The sequence below is a fragment of the Nyctereutes procyonoides genome, unplaced genomic scaffold (genome assembly GCF_905146905.1).
Source record: "Nyctereutes procyonoides isolate TBG_1078 unplaced genomic scaffold, NYPRO_anot_genome, whole genome shotgun sequence".
Lineage (NCBI taxonomy): Eukaryota > Metazoa > Chordata > Mammalia > Carnivora > Canidae > Nyctereutes > Nyctereutes procyonoides.
In genome coordinates this window covers 10,584,917-10,604,096 of record NW_026575139.1, presented here as the reverse complement: position 1 = coordinate 10,604,096, position 19,180 = coordinate 10,584,917, and the positions used below count along the sequence as shown (strand labels likewise).

At 38.1% G+C, this 19,180-nt stretch overlaps 1 protein-coding gene across 1 annotated transcript in view; it reads right to left on the bottom strand.

The window, feature by feature from the left end:
• The window catches only part of RPS6KA5 (ribosomal protein S6 kinase A5), a 173,607-nt gene that overhangs the window by 99,415 nt on the left and 55,012 nt on the right, over positions 1 to 19,180 (bottom strand). The window contains exon 3 of the mRNA XM_055304445.1: positions 1,492 to 1,710. Coding sequence (XP_055160420.1) covers positions 1,492 to 1,648 — 157 coding nt within the window. The 5' untranslated portion in view covers positions 1,649 to 1,710. The remainder of the gene's footprint in view (positions 1 to 1,491; positions 1,711 to 19,180) is intronic.

Below are 19,180 nucleotides of genomic sequence, written 5' to 3'. Positions count from 1 at the left end.
CTTCTGGCTTCTATCACTTGTGTGATCTTAGGCACATGATTTAACTTTTATGAGCTGATTCACTGTAAAGGGAGAAGCCTGAGCAAGATAATTATTTCTCACAACCAGTCTTCATGGACTTCTAAAGCTTCCCTGGAAATTCTTATAGGGCAGGGATAGAAATAAACTGGTAAGGCCTGGTGCCCTTGAGCTCAGGTTCAGGCTATGGTACTCATTTCTATTTGTTTTCCATTTGAATGTTTGTGTTTTAACTCAGGATAAGAGTTGTGCTGCTGGAATATTTGAAACCATTGTATTAAATTGCTCTACTCTCTTACAACTGGGTAAAAACATATTCCAGGAATACATATTTAAGAATGAGTAAAGAACATAGGTGAGCAGATACACACAAGAGGCAGATGATGATGATGATGATGTTAATGGGGGCTGTGACAGGCAGGGGAGGGTGTGGCCTCTATGTAATAGATTTAGGATTGTTAGTTGACACTAAACATTGCAAACTGAACCTGAAGTATAACTTCATGACTAAAAAAGTGAATGCAATTTTAGGTATCATTAATGAAAGTATAATTTCCAAAATGCACTCAATAAAATTGCCAAATATATTTAAGAACCTGTTGGTCCTAGCAATAATCAAAGAATATAGGCAGTACTGTTTGGCAGACTTCAAAATATGTCACACCTAAGTTTCAACCTTCAGTCTTACACAAGATACATAACTTTAGGAAATACAGCCTCTAGGACCTTCAACATCACTGAGGGGACTCTAGCAGCACTGTTGTGAGGGTTAGTGATCACCATGGATAACATTTAGCACAGTACTGGTATACCATAGGCACTCAAGAAATAGCTAATGCTTACAGAGCACTATGTGAAATTCTAGCCCATCTAATCCTCAGAAAAGTTCGATAACTAGGAGATGGTAATACATAAATGCAAATTATCACAAGAATGGAATTAAAATTATAAAATTATTCTTATATAAAATTATAAGAAATGAAATAGTCAATGACAGAGTACAATATTAGCAGCAGAGTACAATATTAGCAGTACCAGAAAAGCAAAAACATCTCTAAGAACAAAGTCTTTCTTTTTTTATTTTTCCCAGTTACTGAATTCCATAAATATCCCTTTGTCAGCCCAAACCTAGACATTCCTGAGAACTCCTAAAGCAGAGACTGCAGCTTCACCATTCAGCACTTCACATTTAAGTGGAAGCACACTGCCCAGGGAAGCAGACACTCCTAATGACCCAAGTATTTCTTAGGGTTAATAAAGGAATGTGGAATAGATGTATATAAATTCCTTCAGGTTGGGAAGTCCCAAATCCAAAGCAATTCTTGGTGTTCTAGGAATTGTCACCACAAAGAGAAGAATGAGTGTCAGAACAATTTATTTCTTCTAAGTCTGAAGTATGCTGCCTCTGAGTTCCTTGCAACTCAAGACCCAAGGAAAAGTGTTCCTGTTAAAAGTCTAATGATGGACACTTACCTAAAATGAGATGAAGTTTGGTTTCTGTCTGGAAAGCATAGTGCAAGGTCACTAAAAACGGCGACTGCCTGATGTGCTCCAGGACTTGCCGCTCGGTCCTCGTGTGCTCTGTGGTTTTGGCCTTTTGCACGATCGTGGCCTTTTTCAAGACTTTCATGGCATACAGCTTTCCAGCATCATGACCACTGATTTTACGAACTAGAAAGACCTTCCCATAAGCTGAAAATGAAAAGAAAAAATAAAAACAATTAAAATACCACACAGAACAGTAATTTATTGAAACTTAAAAGTTACAATGCACAACAAACATTCTTTGGATGAAAAAAAAAAAAACCATTCTTTGGATGAAAAAATATCTTCATTGCTGTCCCAGATAGTTCTTTCATAGGGGCGCCTGGGTGGCTCAGTCTGTTAAGCATCTGTCTTTGGCTCAGGACATGATCTTAGGATCCTGAGACAGGGCTCTGTGTTGGGCTCCCTGCTCAGTGGGGAGTCTGCTTCTCTCTCTGTGCCTCACCTCCACTCGTGCTTGTTCTTTCTTGCAAAAAAATAAATAAAATATTTTTAAAAAGAATTATTTCATAGATTTCTTCTATTTTATGCCAAATATATTTCTAGGTTTCTAAACCGTGGCATTTATCTAACCACTGCTGACAAAGTTATATGTTACTGGTATTCCCTCAATATTTTTAGCTGTAGGAAACTAGCTGTTATTATGCTCAATTAACCACAACCCAATTCTGGAACAACTAGGACATTTTAGACATATAAAATTTCTAGGTCTTGCTATTGATGTAAACAAGTGAAAACAGTTCTTAACAAGAATCAAGAATCTCATATATTTGAATCAAGCACCTCAAGTATCCCTCTATACTTATTGAGAAATCTAAAGGAACATAAGCTGACATTATAGAAACAAAAGAGATCTTCAAATTTAAAAAGTATTAAAAATACCCTAACCGGCAAGCAATCCTGACAGAGGCCCCTTTCCATCTCTGTACACTAAGGCACCAAGCCACTCTGGGGCTCAGTTGGGCCAGTCCTGTGTGTGGTGCCACTCCCCCAAGTGGTGGAACTGGAACGAGCACGGTGCTCCTTGATCAAAGCAGGTGTGCCTGGCTGCTTCCCTAGAGAAAGGGGGAGGAGGAAGAAGAGAGGGAAGAAGAGGGGCAGGCAAGACCCTGGGAGGAAAGAGGTAGGTTCCCAGTTCCTCTCTATGGCGCTGGATTGGGTAAGCCCAGTCCCACTCGGCGGTTCAGCACTTTAGCCAGCCCATCATTCTGGAGTCGATCTGCGCCCTGACTCAGGGCAGTGCATCCCTGCACTTTGCCTACACCTTCACAAGCCACACATGATTGTGTGTGCATCCACTCACCAGTGAGAGCTTTGAGGGACGGGCTCTGTACCCTCTGTGTTACTCAGGTCAATCCATCAGGAAGTCAATTAGGACCAACACACCATATACACACACATACGGATTGGAGAAGGCTGTAATACTCCTGAGGAAGGAAATCAATACCTCCTAAGGAACTTGTCTATGCCAGCCTCTGTGCTAAACACATTCCACATGTTGGCTCACTGAATCCTTGGGATGGCCAGTGAAGGTGGTCCTTTTAGTAATTCCACTTTATGGATAAGGGAATGGGCTCAAGGAACTTTAGGAACTGGCTAGAAGCCTTGAGTAAGATGTTGGCAGGACTGATTCAAGCTTCAGAGAACCATGCTTTTTACCAAAAATGAATTTTAATAAAATGATTCTTCACAAATACTGGTCTTCACAAGACTGGATGACCTGGATTTTAGTAAAGTCATTACCATGAACATACTAAACACATTCTAGAATACAGAAAAAGTTCACAAAAGGCCTGTGTCTTATCTCACTGTTAATAAAATAATTAGAGATGGAGATTTTAGTGAGGTAGAAGTGAACCAAAAAAAGAAAATGACAACTTTCAGAACCTAACAAATTAACCTGAAAGCTCATCCATTCAGAAGCACTGAAAGGAAACTGGAAAATATTCTAACGAACTGTGCTGTATCTACCACAGTCAGTCATTATATCAACTTGGGAGGAAGTGAAGTCCTCTAGAGGTATGGGGCTCTTGTGTTCCCTACACATACACGGCACCTGCCCTGAATTGCTGTTCTCTGAGATTCCCATCTCCAGAATGCTCCTTAGAAACTGTTATCCATACATCCTCTCCAACAAAGAAAATCTTCTTACATCATCACTGGAAGATGGCTGCTCAGCTTATTTGTAGCTAGTCTCCCAGCGAGTCTTCCAGTAAGTGTTGACCATGAGGCAGACAGAATGCAGGGTGTTAGCACCTGACATCTGAAACCTTGTGAGATACTTTAGAGGTCTATTAACCCATTCCATTCTTACAGCGCCCCTGTAAGTAAGTGAGGAGGATTACCTCCATTTCACAGATGGAAAAAGTGAAGCATAGAAGAACACACTTGCCCACCTAGCTCTGTACCCACACTCTGAGCTAAGCTCCATCTGCCTCCCTTCAGTGAATGACCTCATAGGTAAATAAATAAGTCAGACATTAAAAAAAAGTGACAAAAGAGGTTACGTGTTTTATTGGTGGAATGGACACAGTGCTATTAACTTTTAAGAGACAAAAGTCTTGTAAAGCAGCCAATTTTATTGATGGGGAGGGGAGATGGAAATATTAGAAAATGTTCCCTAGATTGAGTGGAAACAGGCCTTTCTATATTTATGTTGGTCCTTCCTTTTTTTTTTTTTTTAGATTTTATTTATTTATTCATGACAGACACACAGAGAGAGAGAGAGGCAGAGACATAGGCAGAGGGAGAAGCAGTCTCCATGCAGGGAACCCGACGTAGGACTTGATCCTGGGACTCCAGGATCACGCCCTGGGCCAAAGGCAGGCGCTAAACCACTGAGCCACCCAGGGATCCCCTCTGTTGGTCCTTCTACACTCTCTGGCCTTACAAAAAAGAATATTACCCTTCTTCTGTCATTTTTTAAATATTTAAAAATGCTATCATGCCATCTCACCTACGCAAAATGTCCTTATTTCATAAACCGATCTTAAAGTATATGATTTTGAGACTTCTCACCACTAGGAGGTTCCACTGATGTGCTCTGTGAGTTATAAGTATTTTTTCTTTGATTTCTTTCCTGTTACTTTAAAAATATGTTGTATTACGCTCTCCACATACATATCAGCAGAGGATGATAATGGATGTGGTCAAATAATATAAAATTATCCTATTGCTACATTACACACTAGCTGTCAAATAATAAACAGTCATCTTCTTTGCCATGTGATGATATCCAGAAGCTTACCAATAACATAAGCTAAAAGTCTAAATATATCCTGCCAATACAATTACTTTCTCATCTATCAGAAAATGTCAGGGGGGAAAATGTGATAAAGCTTACAAATCTTCTGTTTTTGCTTTTATAATTGCCATGATTAACTACAGCTACAGTACTTTTATCACAGAATAAGTGCCAAAGATGCTTTTGTCAACAAAATTCAAGAAGTGCCTTATAACATTCCAAATAACAAATATTTCAGACAAACAAGATCTTATGAGTTGGCTGCCTAACTAGGCAACATAGTTGTCTCCAAACAGCCTTGTTTTTGAAGCACCCATAAGCTGCTTATCACACTGCAAGGCGGAAGAAAACACAGTTGCTATTGGAGAGACTTTACAGAAGCCACCCTCCCTGGGTGAGCTGGTTTGCAGATTAGTACAGAGGGAGAAAGTAAAGCAGTCCTTCTGCTGAATAGTACCATCCTCTCCAGAACCACGAGGGGCCACTAAACCTGGAATCGATGGCAGCATTATATCCTTTCGGTTTGTAACCAGACGAATGACTCTAGTGCAGCCAGCTCCTGGCTCTCATCCCTTATGTGTGTGCTGACGTCATTAAAGAATTCCAATTCTGAAAGCATCTTTTGGAAACTGGAATGGCTACCAATGGTGAAAGCTCCTTTGGCCATAAAAAATAAACAATAGTACTTCCTGCTCAGATGGAGCCCCTAAAATGGATGTTTGGCAACACATGTGGATTTGCTGCTTTGGTAAAGAAATGAGCTTCCTGCTTTAGCGTGACTCTAACATACATACCAACACGCAATGGTTTCAAATGCTTTATTAGCAATCCTCACAGTAGTCTTGTGTACTGCTGTGCATCTTCACGATTTCATCAGCACAGGGCCTTTTCAAGAAACTCTAGAAAAGTGAAGAAATGAGAGCAAAGGCATGGAATTCACCGGTTATGGTGTTTGATGGAGAGGCAGAAGTTCTCCTTACTTTGAGATTGAGGGAAAGTCAGTTCTATGTATTTTTTAAATATTTTATTTATTTGACAGAGAGAGAGAGAGAGAGAGAGAGAGAGAGAGAGACATGAGACTCAGGTCCTGGGATCATGATCTAAGCCGAAGGCAGGCATTTAACCAACTGAGCCACCCAGGCACCTGGGAAAGTCAATTCTAAGAATACAGGACAAGAAGGATTAATTCCTGACTCAGCTTGATAGATATCTGTGATCATAAAAATGAAATAAATGCTTCAATTCTAGGCCCTGGAGACCTCATTTTGGGTTCTGCTGAAGACCTACATGCTCTGCTAGCTAAGCAGCCATCTCCGAGGGGAGAACTAGATCAAGACACATCAGTCAACTTCTCCAAAGCTGGAGGAAGAGTTCCACAGCTCAGAGGAAAACAACAGCTATCTTATGAAGGTTACTTCTGTTCAAACTGAAATGTGCATTTAGAATTCTGTCCTAGCTGACACAGTCAACACGATGTTGGCAAACCTTGTTGACAATGATCTTGATGGCTTGAGGATAAAGCAAATAATGTAAAATGAACTAAAACCAAGAACTGTGGGGAAATGTCTAGTTCCTTGGCGTAGGTCTCAGTTTGCTTTTCCAATGCAGGGATCTTATTCCACTTGCCACAATTACCATTATGAATCAGGTTTTTAGCGCTTGTCGTAATAAAGAAAAGCTAAAACTGACTGACAGTTTTAAAACAAGATGACATTCATGCTGCTGTATCAAAAGCCACTGCACAATTTGAACTACTTTTTCAAGCTAAACAAAAGCAGCCTTCTAGCTGAAATTTATTTTGAGCACAATTAAACTGATCTTTTCACTTTATTTGTAAGATGTGAATTCATTAAAAATTTTTAGGAAGCAGCATTTAATCTTTGTATTAAAATGATAATGAGCTCAAAATGTGTTAAAAAATATTTTTACAGCCTGTAAAAGCAATCACTTTACAAGGCCATAAGATCAAATGCATGCAAAATTCGCATCTGTTTACACACATTATTCTGAAGGAAGAGGTTAAGAACCATTGTTCTAGAAAGTCTCTGGTTTATTTACTTCATTACACTGTTCACCTAGCACATGCTACTCTCACTGGGATCCAAATGGTTCCATCACAGTTTCCTGTCACTCAAACTTTTACTAATGCTATTTAAAACTGTGTACATTATACACACTGCTTATCAGCCATGCCACACTTTGGGTTCATACCAAACTTGTAGCAGAAACTACTCTACTTGAGCAATGGCTTTAAAAAAAACATACACGGCAAAAATTCTTAGTGACTTCCACTTAAACAACTGACACCTCCCCTTCCCTTGGTCCAACACACTGCAGCACTTTGACTGCCTCTAGGGCTGCTTCACCCATGTGCTTCTGTCTCCATGCAGCTCGGCTATCTGCTTCATACCACTCACAGATAAGCGTGGCCACGCGTGGCCTCAGCCATTTACTCCTGTTGTATATGTTACAGTTATTATGTAATTTAACTACATATTACATAAACCACTGAAATGTAAATGTGAAAGAAATGCGAAAAATGAGGTTGAATACTTTGGAAGAACTACATAAAAGCAAGACACTTAAAAAAAAAGAGCTGCTGCAAAGCTAGGTGTGGGTGGAACACTATAAAAGGCTTGGGGGAAAATTGTGGAAATCTAGCAGGATTTTGTACTCAGAGTACTTAAAATGCGTCTGGTTCTCACTCCACTTTGAAGAATCCGAAACTTAATTTTAGATGATGCACCACAAGTGTGGTTTGCACAAAATAAACTATTGTTTAAGAAATTATTCTCAAAGAAAAGGTCCTGTGCTTACATTCTAAAACTGGTAAGTGAATAGATATTTATCTTTTTTAAGTGAAAATAATATGTTCAAAGTATTTATATATACCCTTTTAAAGTGATTTTCCACTTTAACCAACTTTTTTTTGATTAACCACAAGTACCAATCATGTCATATGAGAAAGGATTGTGTTCATCACTGCTGGAACCCAGCTCTGGGACTCTCCTCCTTCTAGATTTCTGGAATCTGGAAGGGTGACCTGGCCATCAACCACACTGACTATGCCTCCCAGCTTACTTTCATCCTCAAACTGGTAAACATGGCTTTTGTGCTGCCATCTGAATTGTTGATAAAAATTTAACCCTTCTGGCTCAAATCAGTTGTTTTCCAACTGCCCTTAAGATAAGGAGAATCCTTAATATAATTAAATTTTCTGGCTTCTACCTACCTCTCTCCACCTTCTCACCACCTCATTTAGCTGACTCCTTCAGACAGCCAACCTTTTCTGACAACCTAGACTAGCACAATTCCTCTAATTTTATGTTCTCATGACACGATGCATTCTTTGTCACAGAGATGATCAGAAACATGATTTTTCATTTATTTGTATGATTGCTTTCATTGTCTAACTTCCACTGGACTGTAAATTCCACAAAACCACACTGATTTTACTCACTTTGTATCATTAGCAAGTAACTCCAGCTGCCACATCATGGAAACTCAAATAATGCTGAGCACATGAAAAAAATGAACAAACAAGCTAGGGAACAGGGTAAGACCACAGAAAGAGCTCTATAGTATATAGGCAAATACCTTCTTTTCAGTTGGTAATTTTGATCTAGAGTTGAAGCTAAGTCTTTAACAAAAGAAACCAGTAATGCAGATCTGTAGTGCAGAGCTGACTTTTTCCCTCTGAGGAAGGGACAGTGAGCTTTCATTTTCATTTTAATGTGGGTATTAAATACAATTCAGGGCAACATTCCCTGGTGAAAGTGAACTCAGGAAACTTAGATGCCACCATTCAAGAGCAGGAAAATGTCCTAACATAGTGACATCCATAAGTGGCCACTGTTTTGTAATCTGCCACAACCACTTAAGAACGAATTACAATGCTTGGCTCGATTCCCCTTCTCAAATATAATTTAACTTGAGGAAAAATTTCTGTCTTTCCACATGTGATATGTCCTGGGCACTGACTATCAGGCCACCTAACCTCCCTCCTCCCTGTGGAACTTCCTGCACCCCAAGACAGCAATGTCAGAAATGGAACCAAGCAAGAAATACATTGTGGAATTCTGAATTTCCCTTGTCCTGCCCTTGGAAATTAGCATCCTTGTCAACAGGCAAGCCAAATGTATACAATGAGTAACACTAGAGTGGTATATATGAAACCGCAGTAAAACGGGCATCATCAGTCTCAGAGAAGTAGCTTCACTTCAGTGTTTACTGAAGCACAATTATCCACAATAAACACACGCTCACAGGGAAATGGTGAAACTGAATAACCATAATTTGGTACTTCTAAAGATTCATCTGAAACATCTGATCAATTAGACCTTAGAATCAAAAAGAAACATTATTGGGGTGCTTGGGTGGCTCATTCCGTCAAGTGTCTGACTCTTGGTTTCAGCTCAGGCCATGATCTCCGGATCATGAGATCGAGCCCTATGTCAGGCTCCATGATCAGGGAGAAATCTACTTGAGATATTCTCTCTCTCTCTCTCTCTCTCTCTCCTTCTCCCCCTGCCTGAGCTTGCTTGCTCTCACTCTCTCTCTGGGAAAAAAAAAAAAAAAAGATAACAGTGTCTTAATTTCCTCAGGGATAGTAATAGTTCCTACATTATAAGGTGTGGGGGTTAAATAAATTAATATAAGCATCCTGGCAGATAACACACACTATGTAAATGTTAGTGGAAAAAGTGTGTGTGTGTTTGTGCGCACACGTGCATGTGTTTATAAGTCTATATACATAACATGAATACACAGACTGATTTTTGCAATATAAAACTGTGCCTATTTCATCCTATAGGTAATAGCCAGAAGAGCTTGAGAGCTGCTGTTCTCAATGAATTTAAATGCCTTTGCTTTAAAAAGAAACTTATGTAAGTCACAGAGTTTTCTGTTCACCCCTACCTATTGGTAACCTCAGAGGTAAATGTAAGACTCGGTTACAATGCCTGTCTCACCCAGATGTCTGTGACATCCACACTTCGCTTCTCTTTTATACAGCTTTCACTCTGTCTTTTTTTTTTTTAGGCTCTCTTTTTTATGTCTTTGAAACTATACAACTAAGTATTTCAATATAATTTTAAAAGACAAAAAGAGTTTGAGCCATTTAATGTAACTATTTTTTTAATTTGCCACTGTTTTGATTTATAAAATAAAGAACACCCAAAATTTCTAAAATTAATGAAGATAGACTGATGAAAATAGATTATTTGTCTAACATGTAAGGAAAAGCTATGAACCCAAAACATGATTAAATAAATAGATTTAAAGGTAAACAGAAGAGACACAGTGAAAGCACATAAAATCATAAGCAGTAATTTTTACAAAAGATACCGAGGTAGGCCATTTGTTGGGGCATTTATACCCTGCAGAAGTTCCATAATAAAGAGGATCTGGAAGAGACATAGTAAAAGTGTCAGCACTCTAGATTTAATCCAATTGTAGTTTTTAAGTTAACCAGGGCCATTTCACCCATTTGCTGAACTCCTTCAAGGGTTAGAAAAGCTGTACATATGAATCAGGAACACAAATCAGTACATTTTTTCATGGCTGGTGAACAGCTTCAACAAAAGAGTATGCACAAAGGCTGAAAGTAAAAATTGTCAGAGGATTAACTATCTGCAGGTATCATTTATGCATACTGCATTAGCTTGAGTAATTAAAGAGTAATCGTATATTAATCTTATAGATTAGCACTTTTTAAGTTTCAGAGAAAGCACTAAGACACTACATGCATTAAACTAGTTCATAATTGCACATATGTCAGTGGGTATGGCCAACTCCTGACTACCTTCATATGGATGACCCATTTAAATCATAGGCCATTTCTCTTTTTTTTTTTTTAAAGATTTTATCTCTTTGAGAGAGAGAGAGAACACAAGCAGGGAGCGTCAGAGGGAGAGAGAGAAGCAGGGAGCCAAATGCAGGACTCGACCCCAGGGCCCTGGGATATGACTTGAGCCAAAGGTGGACACTTAACCTACTGAGCCACCCAGGTGTCCCAAGACTATTTGTTACCTCTGATGCCAAATGACTTCAAAACCAAAGATTTTGGTCCAATAAGAAAGAAGAAAAAGCTACAAAGGAAACCATGTCCAACTGTGAGGTCTAGACTTGGAAATGATCACCCAAGGATGTAATTACCAGAGAATCTCACTAAAAGAAAAACATATAAGAACAAGTAAATAAGAATGGCTAAGAAGCACATCCATAAATCATTCTCTCTATACCTCAACCACAAGCCATGTGCCTAGCTACATAGTTATGTCTTAATGGCTGGTGTCAATGACCATCTGCCCCAGATTCAAATGGGCTCTCCCAGGCCACACGTTTAGGCCGGGGTACCCACCCCCCAGGTGCTAACAGCCCACAGCTGCCTCCTCCTGCCTCTGGAGAAAGGTCGAAGACAGAAGTCACAACGTCTCCTGGGAGGTCACATTCTGTCATCCCTACCTTGCCCCCACCCAAGCAGCTATGGTCAACGACTACCACAGGTACAAAGGCTTGCCTCCTCACTTTGGCTCCAAAACTTCCCATGGGTTCAGGCTGAATCTAGACCCCAGCTAGCACCACATGCTGCTCAGGTTCTTCCCCTGCTCCTCCTGCTGACCTCTCTTCTGAGAGCATTCCTGCAATAAATCACAGGCACCTAAATCCCTGTCTGGGCTTTGCTTCTAGCAAACATGACCTATGACAGCATCAGTAATAAATCAAGTTGAATTTACACTAGGGAGACAATGTCAACCAACGTCTTCATATGGAATCATTTTATGATTATGGCATAAAACACTACAAACATTTAACCTCTGAGATTTCCATAAACACTGTAGGTTTACACTGAAGCACAAGGTAGAATGGATATACACAAATGCAGAATTATAAACTTTTTTGCATAACAATTGACAACTTAATGAATGCATGCTTTGAAAAGTACTATTTTAATAGGAATACTTCCCAAACACTTAAGAGAATAAAATGACAAAGGATGACTAAGTCATCATACTTTATAAAACAGTTGTCTACCTGATTTCCACCAAAGTTGTTCCCCTCTACCCTATCACCAAAAAGTAGCTGTGTCTTTAAATTACCTAGTGCAATTTCCAGCACTCTCTAGTGGCAAATTACCCAAGAGAAATAGAAATGTCTAATTTAATAAGTAGTGTTTCTGAAAACTCTGCAGTAAAAATTCAAAATAAAAATAAAAAAGGCTGTCCCATCAGGGATGATTTTTCAGAGTCTGGGATGATGAGTAAAGAACTATCAGAGTCACCATTTGGAGGCTGGCACTTATGACTGCAAAAAGTAACCAAAGATAGGTTTCTCTACTGGATAAATAAGTATTTCCATGGAACAGCCTGCAAGATTTGCTATTGATTAATGACCAAAAAAAAAAAAAAAAAAAAAAACCATTCCACATGACAAGGAAAAAGTGACCTAATAAAAGCACCGGGGACTGAGGCAGACACAAATGGTTGTTGCTCATGAGACACTCCTGGTGGCAAGGCATTTTGAATTTCTATCTTCTGCCAGTACTCATTCCAAGGTTTCATAAGCCCAGGAATAATTCTATATTAAATGAAGACCCTATCCTTATTAAATTTGCAAGTCTGTATGTAATATACATATATACATATATATACACATATGTGTGTGTGTGTGTGTGTGTATATATATATATATATATATATATATATATATATATCGCTCACTTCTCTCTCCCCAGCACCCAAATCAGTACTTGCATCTTGATAAATACATTTGAATGAATCAATCCCCAAAGCAATGGGAATGAACTGAAAGTTTTATACAGAGAAGTATCAAATCCAATTTTGCACTTAAGAAGGATCACTGTGGCTGTAAATGTGGAGAATGGACCAGGAAGAACCAGCTAAAACCTGGAAGATCTTTGGTGGTTGTACTTCCCTCTTGCTGAACATATTTTAGGCTTTACAAGAAAATATATGTTAAGAAATGACATTCACTTACATATCAAGCTAATCTGAGGCCTCAGTCATGCACTATATCAGCTCTTTTAGAATCTAGGCTTCTTTCCCTTTCAGTTACATCCGCAGCTGAAGTTTATACAGCATTTATTATGTGTCAGGCAATCTAAATGCTTTATTACTCATTTTCTGTATATTTTAGCATAAGATTGTCAACCTAAAGCAGAAAAAGGGTGTTCAGAGAGGTGCTTGGGTGGCTCAGTCCGTTAAGTAATCAATTCCTGATTTTGGCTCAGGTCATGATGTCAGGGTTGTGAGATCCAGTCCTACATGGGGCTCCACATTGGGCATGGAGCCTGCTTAAGATTCTCTCTCTCCCTCTGCCTCTCACCCTCACCCCCCATCCCACCCTGCTCACACACACCCATGTTCTTTCTAAAAAAATAAAAATATAACTTCAGTTGAAATTACTCTAAGATGCTAACAAGTAACTATATGAAAAAACTAATCATCCTTATGAAGAAGTCCTAAGTAATTTTGTTTTTCTAATTCTGGGTACAGCTTTATAGCAGTTTCCTGTTCCATAAATACCATGGCTAGTGGTTATTAGCAACTGGCAACTCATATCCATTATTTCATTAATCCTATAACCACCAAGTGAGATAGGTATTATTGACTTATGCCAATAGGGATTTAGGTTCTAGGAGTTCAGTTGATTTACTCGAGGATCAGAAGTAGCTGGTAACGATAACATCAAGATTCAAACCTGAATCTTCTATGTCATCCTGGATACCCAAGTAATTCACAATCATGAATGCACCAAAACTGGAAGAGGAAATCAACTCAGCTGCACCCTTTACGGTTACATGGCAAAAATTTTTTTGGCATAATTACAAAAGATTTCCAAAGTACAGGATCCTGTATGATGAATAAAGAAAATTCAAAGAGAATACTAAAGTCTTTTAGCTAAGAGCATCATGCTCCAATTAGCATCAGAAATACTAATGCACACAGTGGATACACTTAAAGACTCTCTTCACTTATACTGCGACACACGTCTCAGAGAAAGCAAATGGTTAAACGTTAAGCAGCAGAAAAGGACAGAAATTAAAACAAAATCAGTATTCTCACAATCCAAAATTTCATCACAAAATACAATACAGTTGACTCTTGAACATGGGTTTGAACTACACGGGTCCACTTATAAATGAAATTTTTAAAAAGATTTATTTATTTATTCATGAGGGGGGAGGGCAGACACAGGCAGAGGGAGAAGCAGGCTCCATGCCAGGAACCCAATGCAGGACTCGATCCCGGGACTCCAGGATCACGCCCTGGGCCAAAGGCAGGCGCTAAACCACTGAGCCACCCAGGAATCCCCTGACTTTTTTTTAAATACAGCACAATACTGTAAATGTATTTTCTCTTCCTTATGATTTTCTTAACACTTTCTTTTCTCTAGCTTACCTTTTTTTTTTTTAAGATTTATTTATTTATTCATGAGGGACACACAGAGAGAGGCAGAGACATAGGCAGAGGGAGAAGCAGGCTCCCTGAGGGGAGTCCAAGGCAGGACTCGATCCCAGGACCCGGGATCATGACCTGAGCCAAAGGCAGACGCTCAACCACTGAACCACCCAGGGGTCCTACTAGCTTACCTTATTTGTTAAACTCACAGTACATAATACATGTAACACACAAAGTTCGTGTTAATCGATCATTTACGTTATGGGTAAAGCTTCCAGTCAACAGGAAGGTATTAGTAGTTAAGTTTCAGGGGGGCAGGGAGTCAAAAGTTATACATGGGTTTTTAACTATGTGGAGGGTTGGCACCCCTAACTCCCACATGTTCAAGGGTCATCTAAAAGATGAACCAATGCTATTTCCTGCTTGGAAGTATCACTCTCAAGAGTAATGTTAGAGACAAGAGCATGAGTTATATACTTCCTAAACTATTACTATACTTCATGCTGTTGTGAGCTACGGAGATTGGGCGGGAAAACAGAGTTGGACAAATATGTAGGGATGATCCCAGGAGCTTACTACATTCAAGAAGAGAAAGCAGGTATGAAGGAAAATTCAGAGAACCACTCAGTGTTCTATTCTCTGCAAAGGACTTTCAATGTCCCCTTCAGAGATGAATCAATCTGAGCAGGATTTAGGCAGGCAGAAGAGAAGAGGAGCACCAGGGTTACGGGATCAAGATAAAGCAGAGCATCAGAATACGGGAAAGTATGTGTGTAACTGTAGGAGAGTAAAGAAAAGGTAAGGAGACTAGAAAGTAGGTAGAACATTGGGGTAACTGGACAGAAAAGACAGTAGAAAACAAAGCTAAGCTAAAAGCAAGGCAAGAATCTGGATTTGAATTAATTAACTGGAAAAAAAAGGCACTATAAGTTCTGAAATAGAAGAATAGCACAATAATGTTGAATTTTAATGAGGATGCATGCCATTTATAACTGAATATATGTAAAATGCATAAAATGGAAGAGAGAACTTGTAGAAAGGCAGAATGGTTAAGAAAACCCTATAACAATCCATATGCAAGGTAATCATGAGAGATGGCCCTAGGAACAGAAAAGATCAACCCAAGAGTCATTTTGAAGGAAAAATTAGAGGATTTTTGTGAGAAACAAGAAATAAAAAGAGAAAAAATTAAAAATTATTTCCAAGTTCCTATCTTAGGAAAGTGATCAACAGATCAAAGACAGACCAACAGAAATAAGAGAGCTGAAAAGAGAACTAAATCAACAGTCTGAATAAAAGAGATTTTTACTTATTTTTAAAGATTTAATTTATTTGAGAGACAGAGACAGACAGAACTCACAAGTGGGGGGAGGAACAGAGGAAGAGGGATAATGCAGACTCTACACTGAACATGGAGCCCAGTGCAAGGCTTGATCCCATGACCCTGAAATCATGACCTGAGCTGAAATCAAGAGCCCAACGCTCAACAGACTGAGCCACCCAGGCACCCCAAAAGAAAGATTTTTAAATAAATAATATATGCATTTAGGGTTGAGATCAAAAAGCAAATCTTTGATGTTGTAATATTCTGCAAAGTCTTCAAGATATTGGATGAATAGCATTTTATATAATTCAAAATACATAAAAATTAATTCATCAGAAGAATTTTCAGTTTCACTTCCAAAGAAAACCTGGCATGACACATGAAGACATCTGATGAGGCTTTTCTATTATTCTAAGTAGTGCTGGAAAAAATTATCTTAAAAAGGTAATGAAACTGAAAGATTAGTGGTGAAATTTTTGAATAAAAATTGAGATTTTATTATATTCATAAGAAAAGTTTCCACCTACTCCATCTAGTCATCAAAAATGTGATTTTAAATACAAAAATACCTGCAATGACATCTTAGTTATCCCATGTTCTCATAAGAGCAAGCACACTGTCAGCTGACAAAGAGAAGAAGCAGTATCTACAGCTAACAATAGACCAATAATACAACAGTGAAAAAGCATGAAATGAAAATGCAAGGTAAAACTTTACTGATAAACTCTTTCCTCATCTTTGCAGTTGTCTTCAGGACCCATGATCACACCACTCAAAAAGTTGAGGTAGATAACAAGACAAAGTATTAATTGTGTTGAAAGAAAATATATACCAGGTTTGATTTTATAAACTTGATATTAAAAAAATCTCACATTTGAAACTTGCCTATAGTTTTCCTTCCTAATATTCTCTTTGTGGTTTTTAGATTCAAAGATATACTAGCCTCATACAATGAACTGGAAAAAAAGAATCCCACTTTTTCCATTCTCTGAAACAGTTTGTGGAAGATTAGAATTATCTATGTCTTGAATGTTTGGCAGAACTCATTCTTAAAACTATATCAAGTGTTGTCCTGGAAGGAAGATTTTTACTTGCCAATTTTTTAAACAGTTATAGGATATTAAGGTTTTCTATTCTTTTTTCAATAGGTTTGGAAATTTACACACTTCAAAATTTATTTGAGCATGCTAAAGTTTGAGCATGTTAAAGTTTGAGGAATACTACTTCAGAGTACTAACTCCTATCACCCCCAACTGTATGCTTTGTCCAGTGATTTGGTTTTCTTTATTTAACCTCACAATTTCACCATGATAACTATGGTTGTTTAGATTTTCTTTACCCACCAGTCCTTTTTGCTTCTCAGAAACTCTCCTGAAACTGCTTTCCTTCTCCCTACATCAAGATCTGTTAGAAATTCTTCTAGTGAGGATGTGTTGGTGGAAAACACACTCAGCTTTTATATGTTTGAAAATGTCTATTTTGCCCACACGTCTGAAAAACAGTTTTGTTGGGTATGAAATTCTAAATTGACAGTTATTTTCTCTGGGCATTCTGCAGGCATTCTTCTACACTTCCACAGCTTTCATGGTTGCTACTGAAAAGGTATCTGTTTGATCACTATTCTTCCTTCATAAAGAAGTCTTTTTGCTCTGGCTGCTTTTAGGGTATCTCTCTGTCTCTGGTGCTCATCCCTTTCTCTATGATATAAGAATCATGTAAGAATTTCCACATACTTGTCTGCTTGGAAATTGTCCTGTTTCTTCAATCTGTGAATTCATATTTTCAGTCAATCTTAGTAAATTCTCAGCTACTATTCCTCCTCTATTAGCTCCCTCTGGGATTTTGATTAGATAAATTTGTATCTTTTCTCTGTCTTCTATGTCTTCATCTCTCTTTTATAAATGCCATCTCATTTTTCTCCATTTTATATTCTGCACATTTTCCTCGAATTCAACTCTCAATTTGCCAATTCTCTTTAGCTATACCTCACCTACTAGTAACCATCTACTGAATTTAGGATTTGAATCATTTTTCACTTGCAGAAGTATGACTGATTCTCTTTCAAATATGTCCAGTCATTTCATAGCATGTCTTTTTTTCCCTTAATATTACCATCAAAGTCCTGTTTAATTTTAAAACCATATAAAACATATATATCATATTTCATACCTAAAAATTCCAATGGTCTCTGCAGGTCTAATTTTGCTATTTGTTGTTTCTACTTCTTTCACTCATGATGACTTGCTTCTTGGATGCTTGTGATCATTGACAATTAAGATCATGTCTGTAAAACTTCCTTCAGTACTTCTTGATGGTCCAGGTAATAGTTTATTCTTTCAAAAAGGATTTACATTTGCCTTTCCTAGGCACCTGGAATAGTACCAACTTGGTCTTACTGTAAACTAAATTCTTACCTATGTTTTGTCTTTGGGATCATACAAATGTGTACAAATTCAAGATGCAAACCTGCACAATGCCTGGCTTATGTTGTGAATGCTTGGGGAAAGTTTTTATTTTTTTATTCCCTTCACCTAGAGCCAATGCTGAGACAGAAGAATCTCGTGTCTCCCTTTGGATGCTGGATTTTTTTTCTTCTTATTTAGTCTTTTGCTAAGCAGTAGCCTCCTCTACCTTTCGGGAGCCTTAGCTGATTATCTCTCATCCCAGGTATGAAAATAAGAAATCCAAAGAACTAACTCACAGTTTACTGGTAGATTTCCCCAGAATAAACTCTGCCTTCAGGGAGCTTATTTATTCTCTAGATTCCTGCTCCTATTTTCTTTTTGGATTCCAAAGATTTTCCTTATTCTTACTAGCCAACCTGTACCATCAAGTAGACTTTCTTTAGAGGCATTTTATCCAGCACTTTAGGGGTTTAAAAATGAGGGGGATTTTCCAGGATGTGCAAGCTGTCATCTTATCAGAAAGAGAACATACACTGCCTTTCTATTTCTACTTATGTATTTGGAATATACTGCCAAATATAAAATTAACAGTTCAAGGAACAGAATTAGTTTCATGGCTTCTGTTACATGCTATAAAATTCAGTGATGAAAATTAATTAATATTACATTTTAACAGTAGCTTGTGAAGATTTGTAGGTTCCATGTCTATTTTGCTTCAGAGAAGTTATCTAGTAATATTAAACAAAAGTTTTTCAGTTTTGGTTGTATCTGGAATAAAACATGATCTTAGTCTGATTTTTATAAGTTATTTTCTAAAAGAATAGCTGCAAGTGTTGATAAGGACGTGGAGATACTGAAACCCTCACATACTGCTAGTGGAAATATAAAATGGTGTGGCTACTTTAGAAAACAGTCTAGTAGTTCCTCAAGAAATTAAACACAGAATTAACATCTGAAATAGCAATTCATTGCTAAGTTTATAGCCAAAAGAAATGAAAACTTACATTCACACAAAAGCTCATACACAAATGCTCAGAGTAGCATTGTTCATAATAGCCAAAAGGGAGAGACAACCCAGGAACTCATGAATGGATAAACGAAATGTGGTGTATATATATATCCATACAGTAGGATATGATTAAGCCATAGAAAGGGAAGAAGCTACAATATGGGTGAATCTAAAAAAATGTTCTGCTAAGTGAGAGAAGTCAGACACAAAAGA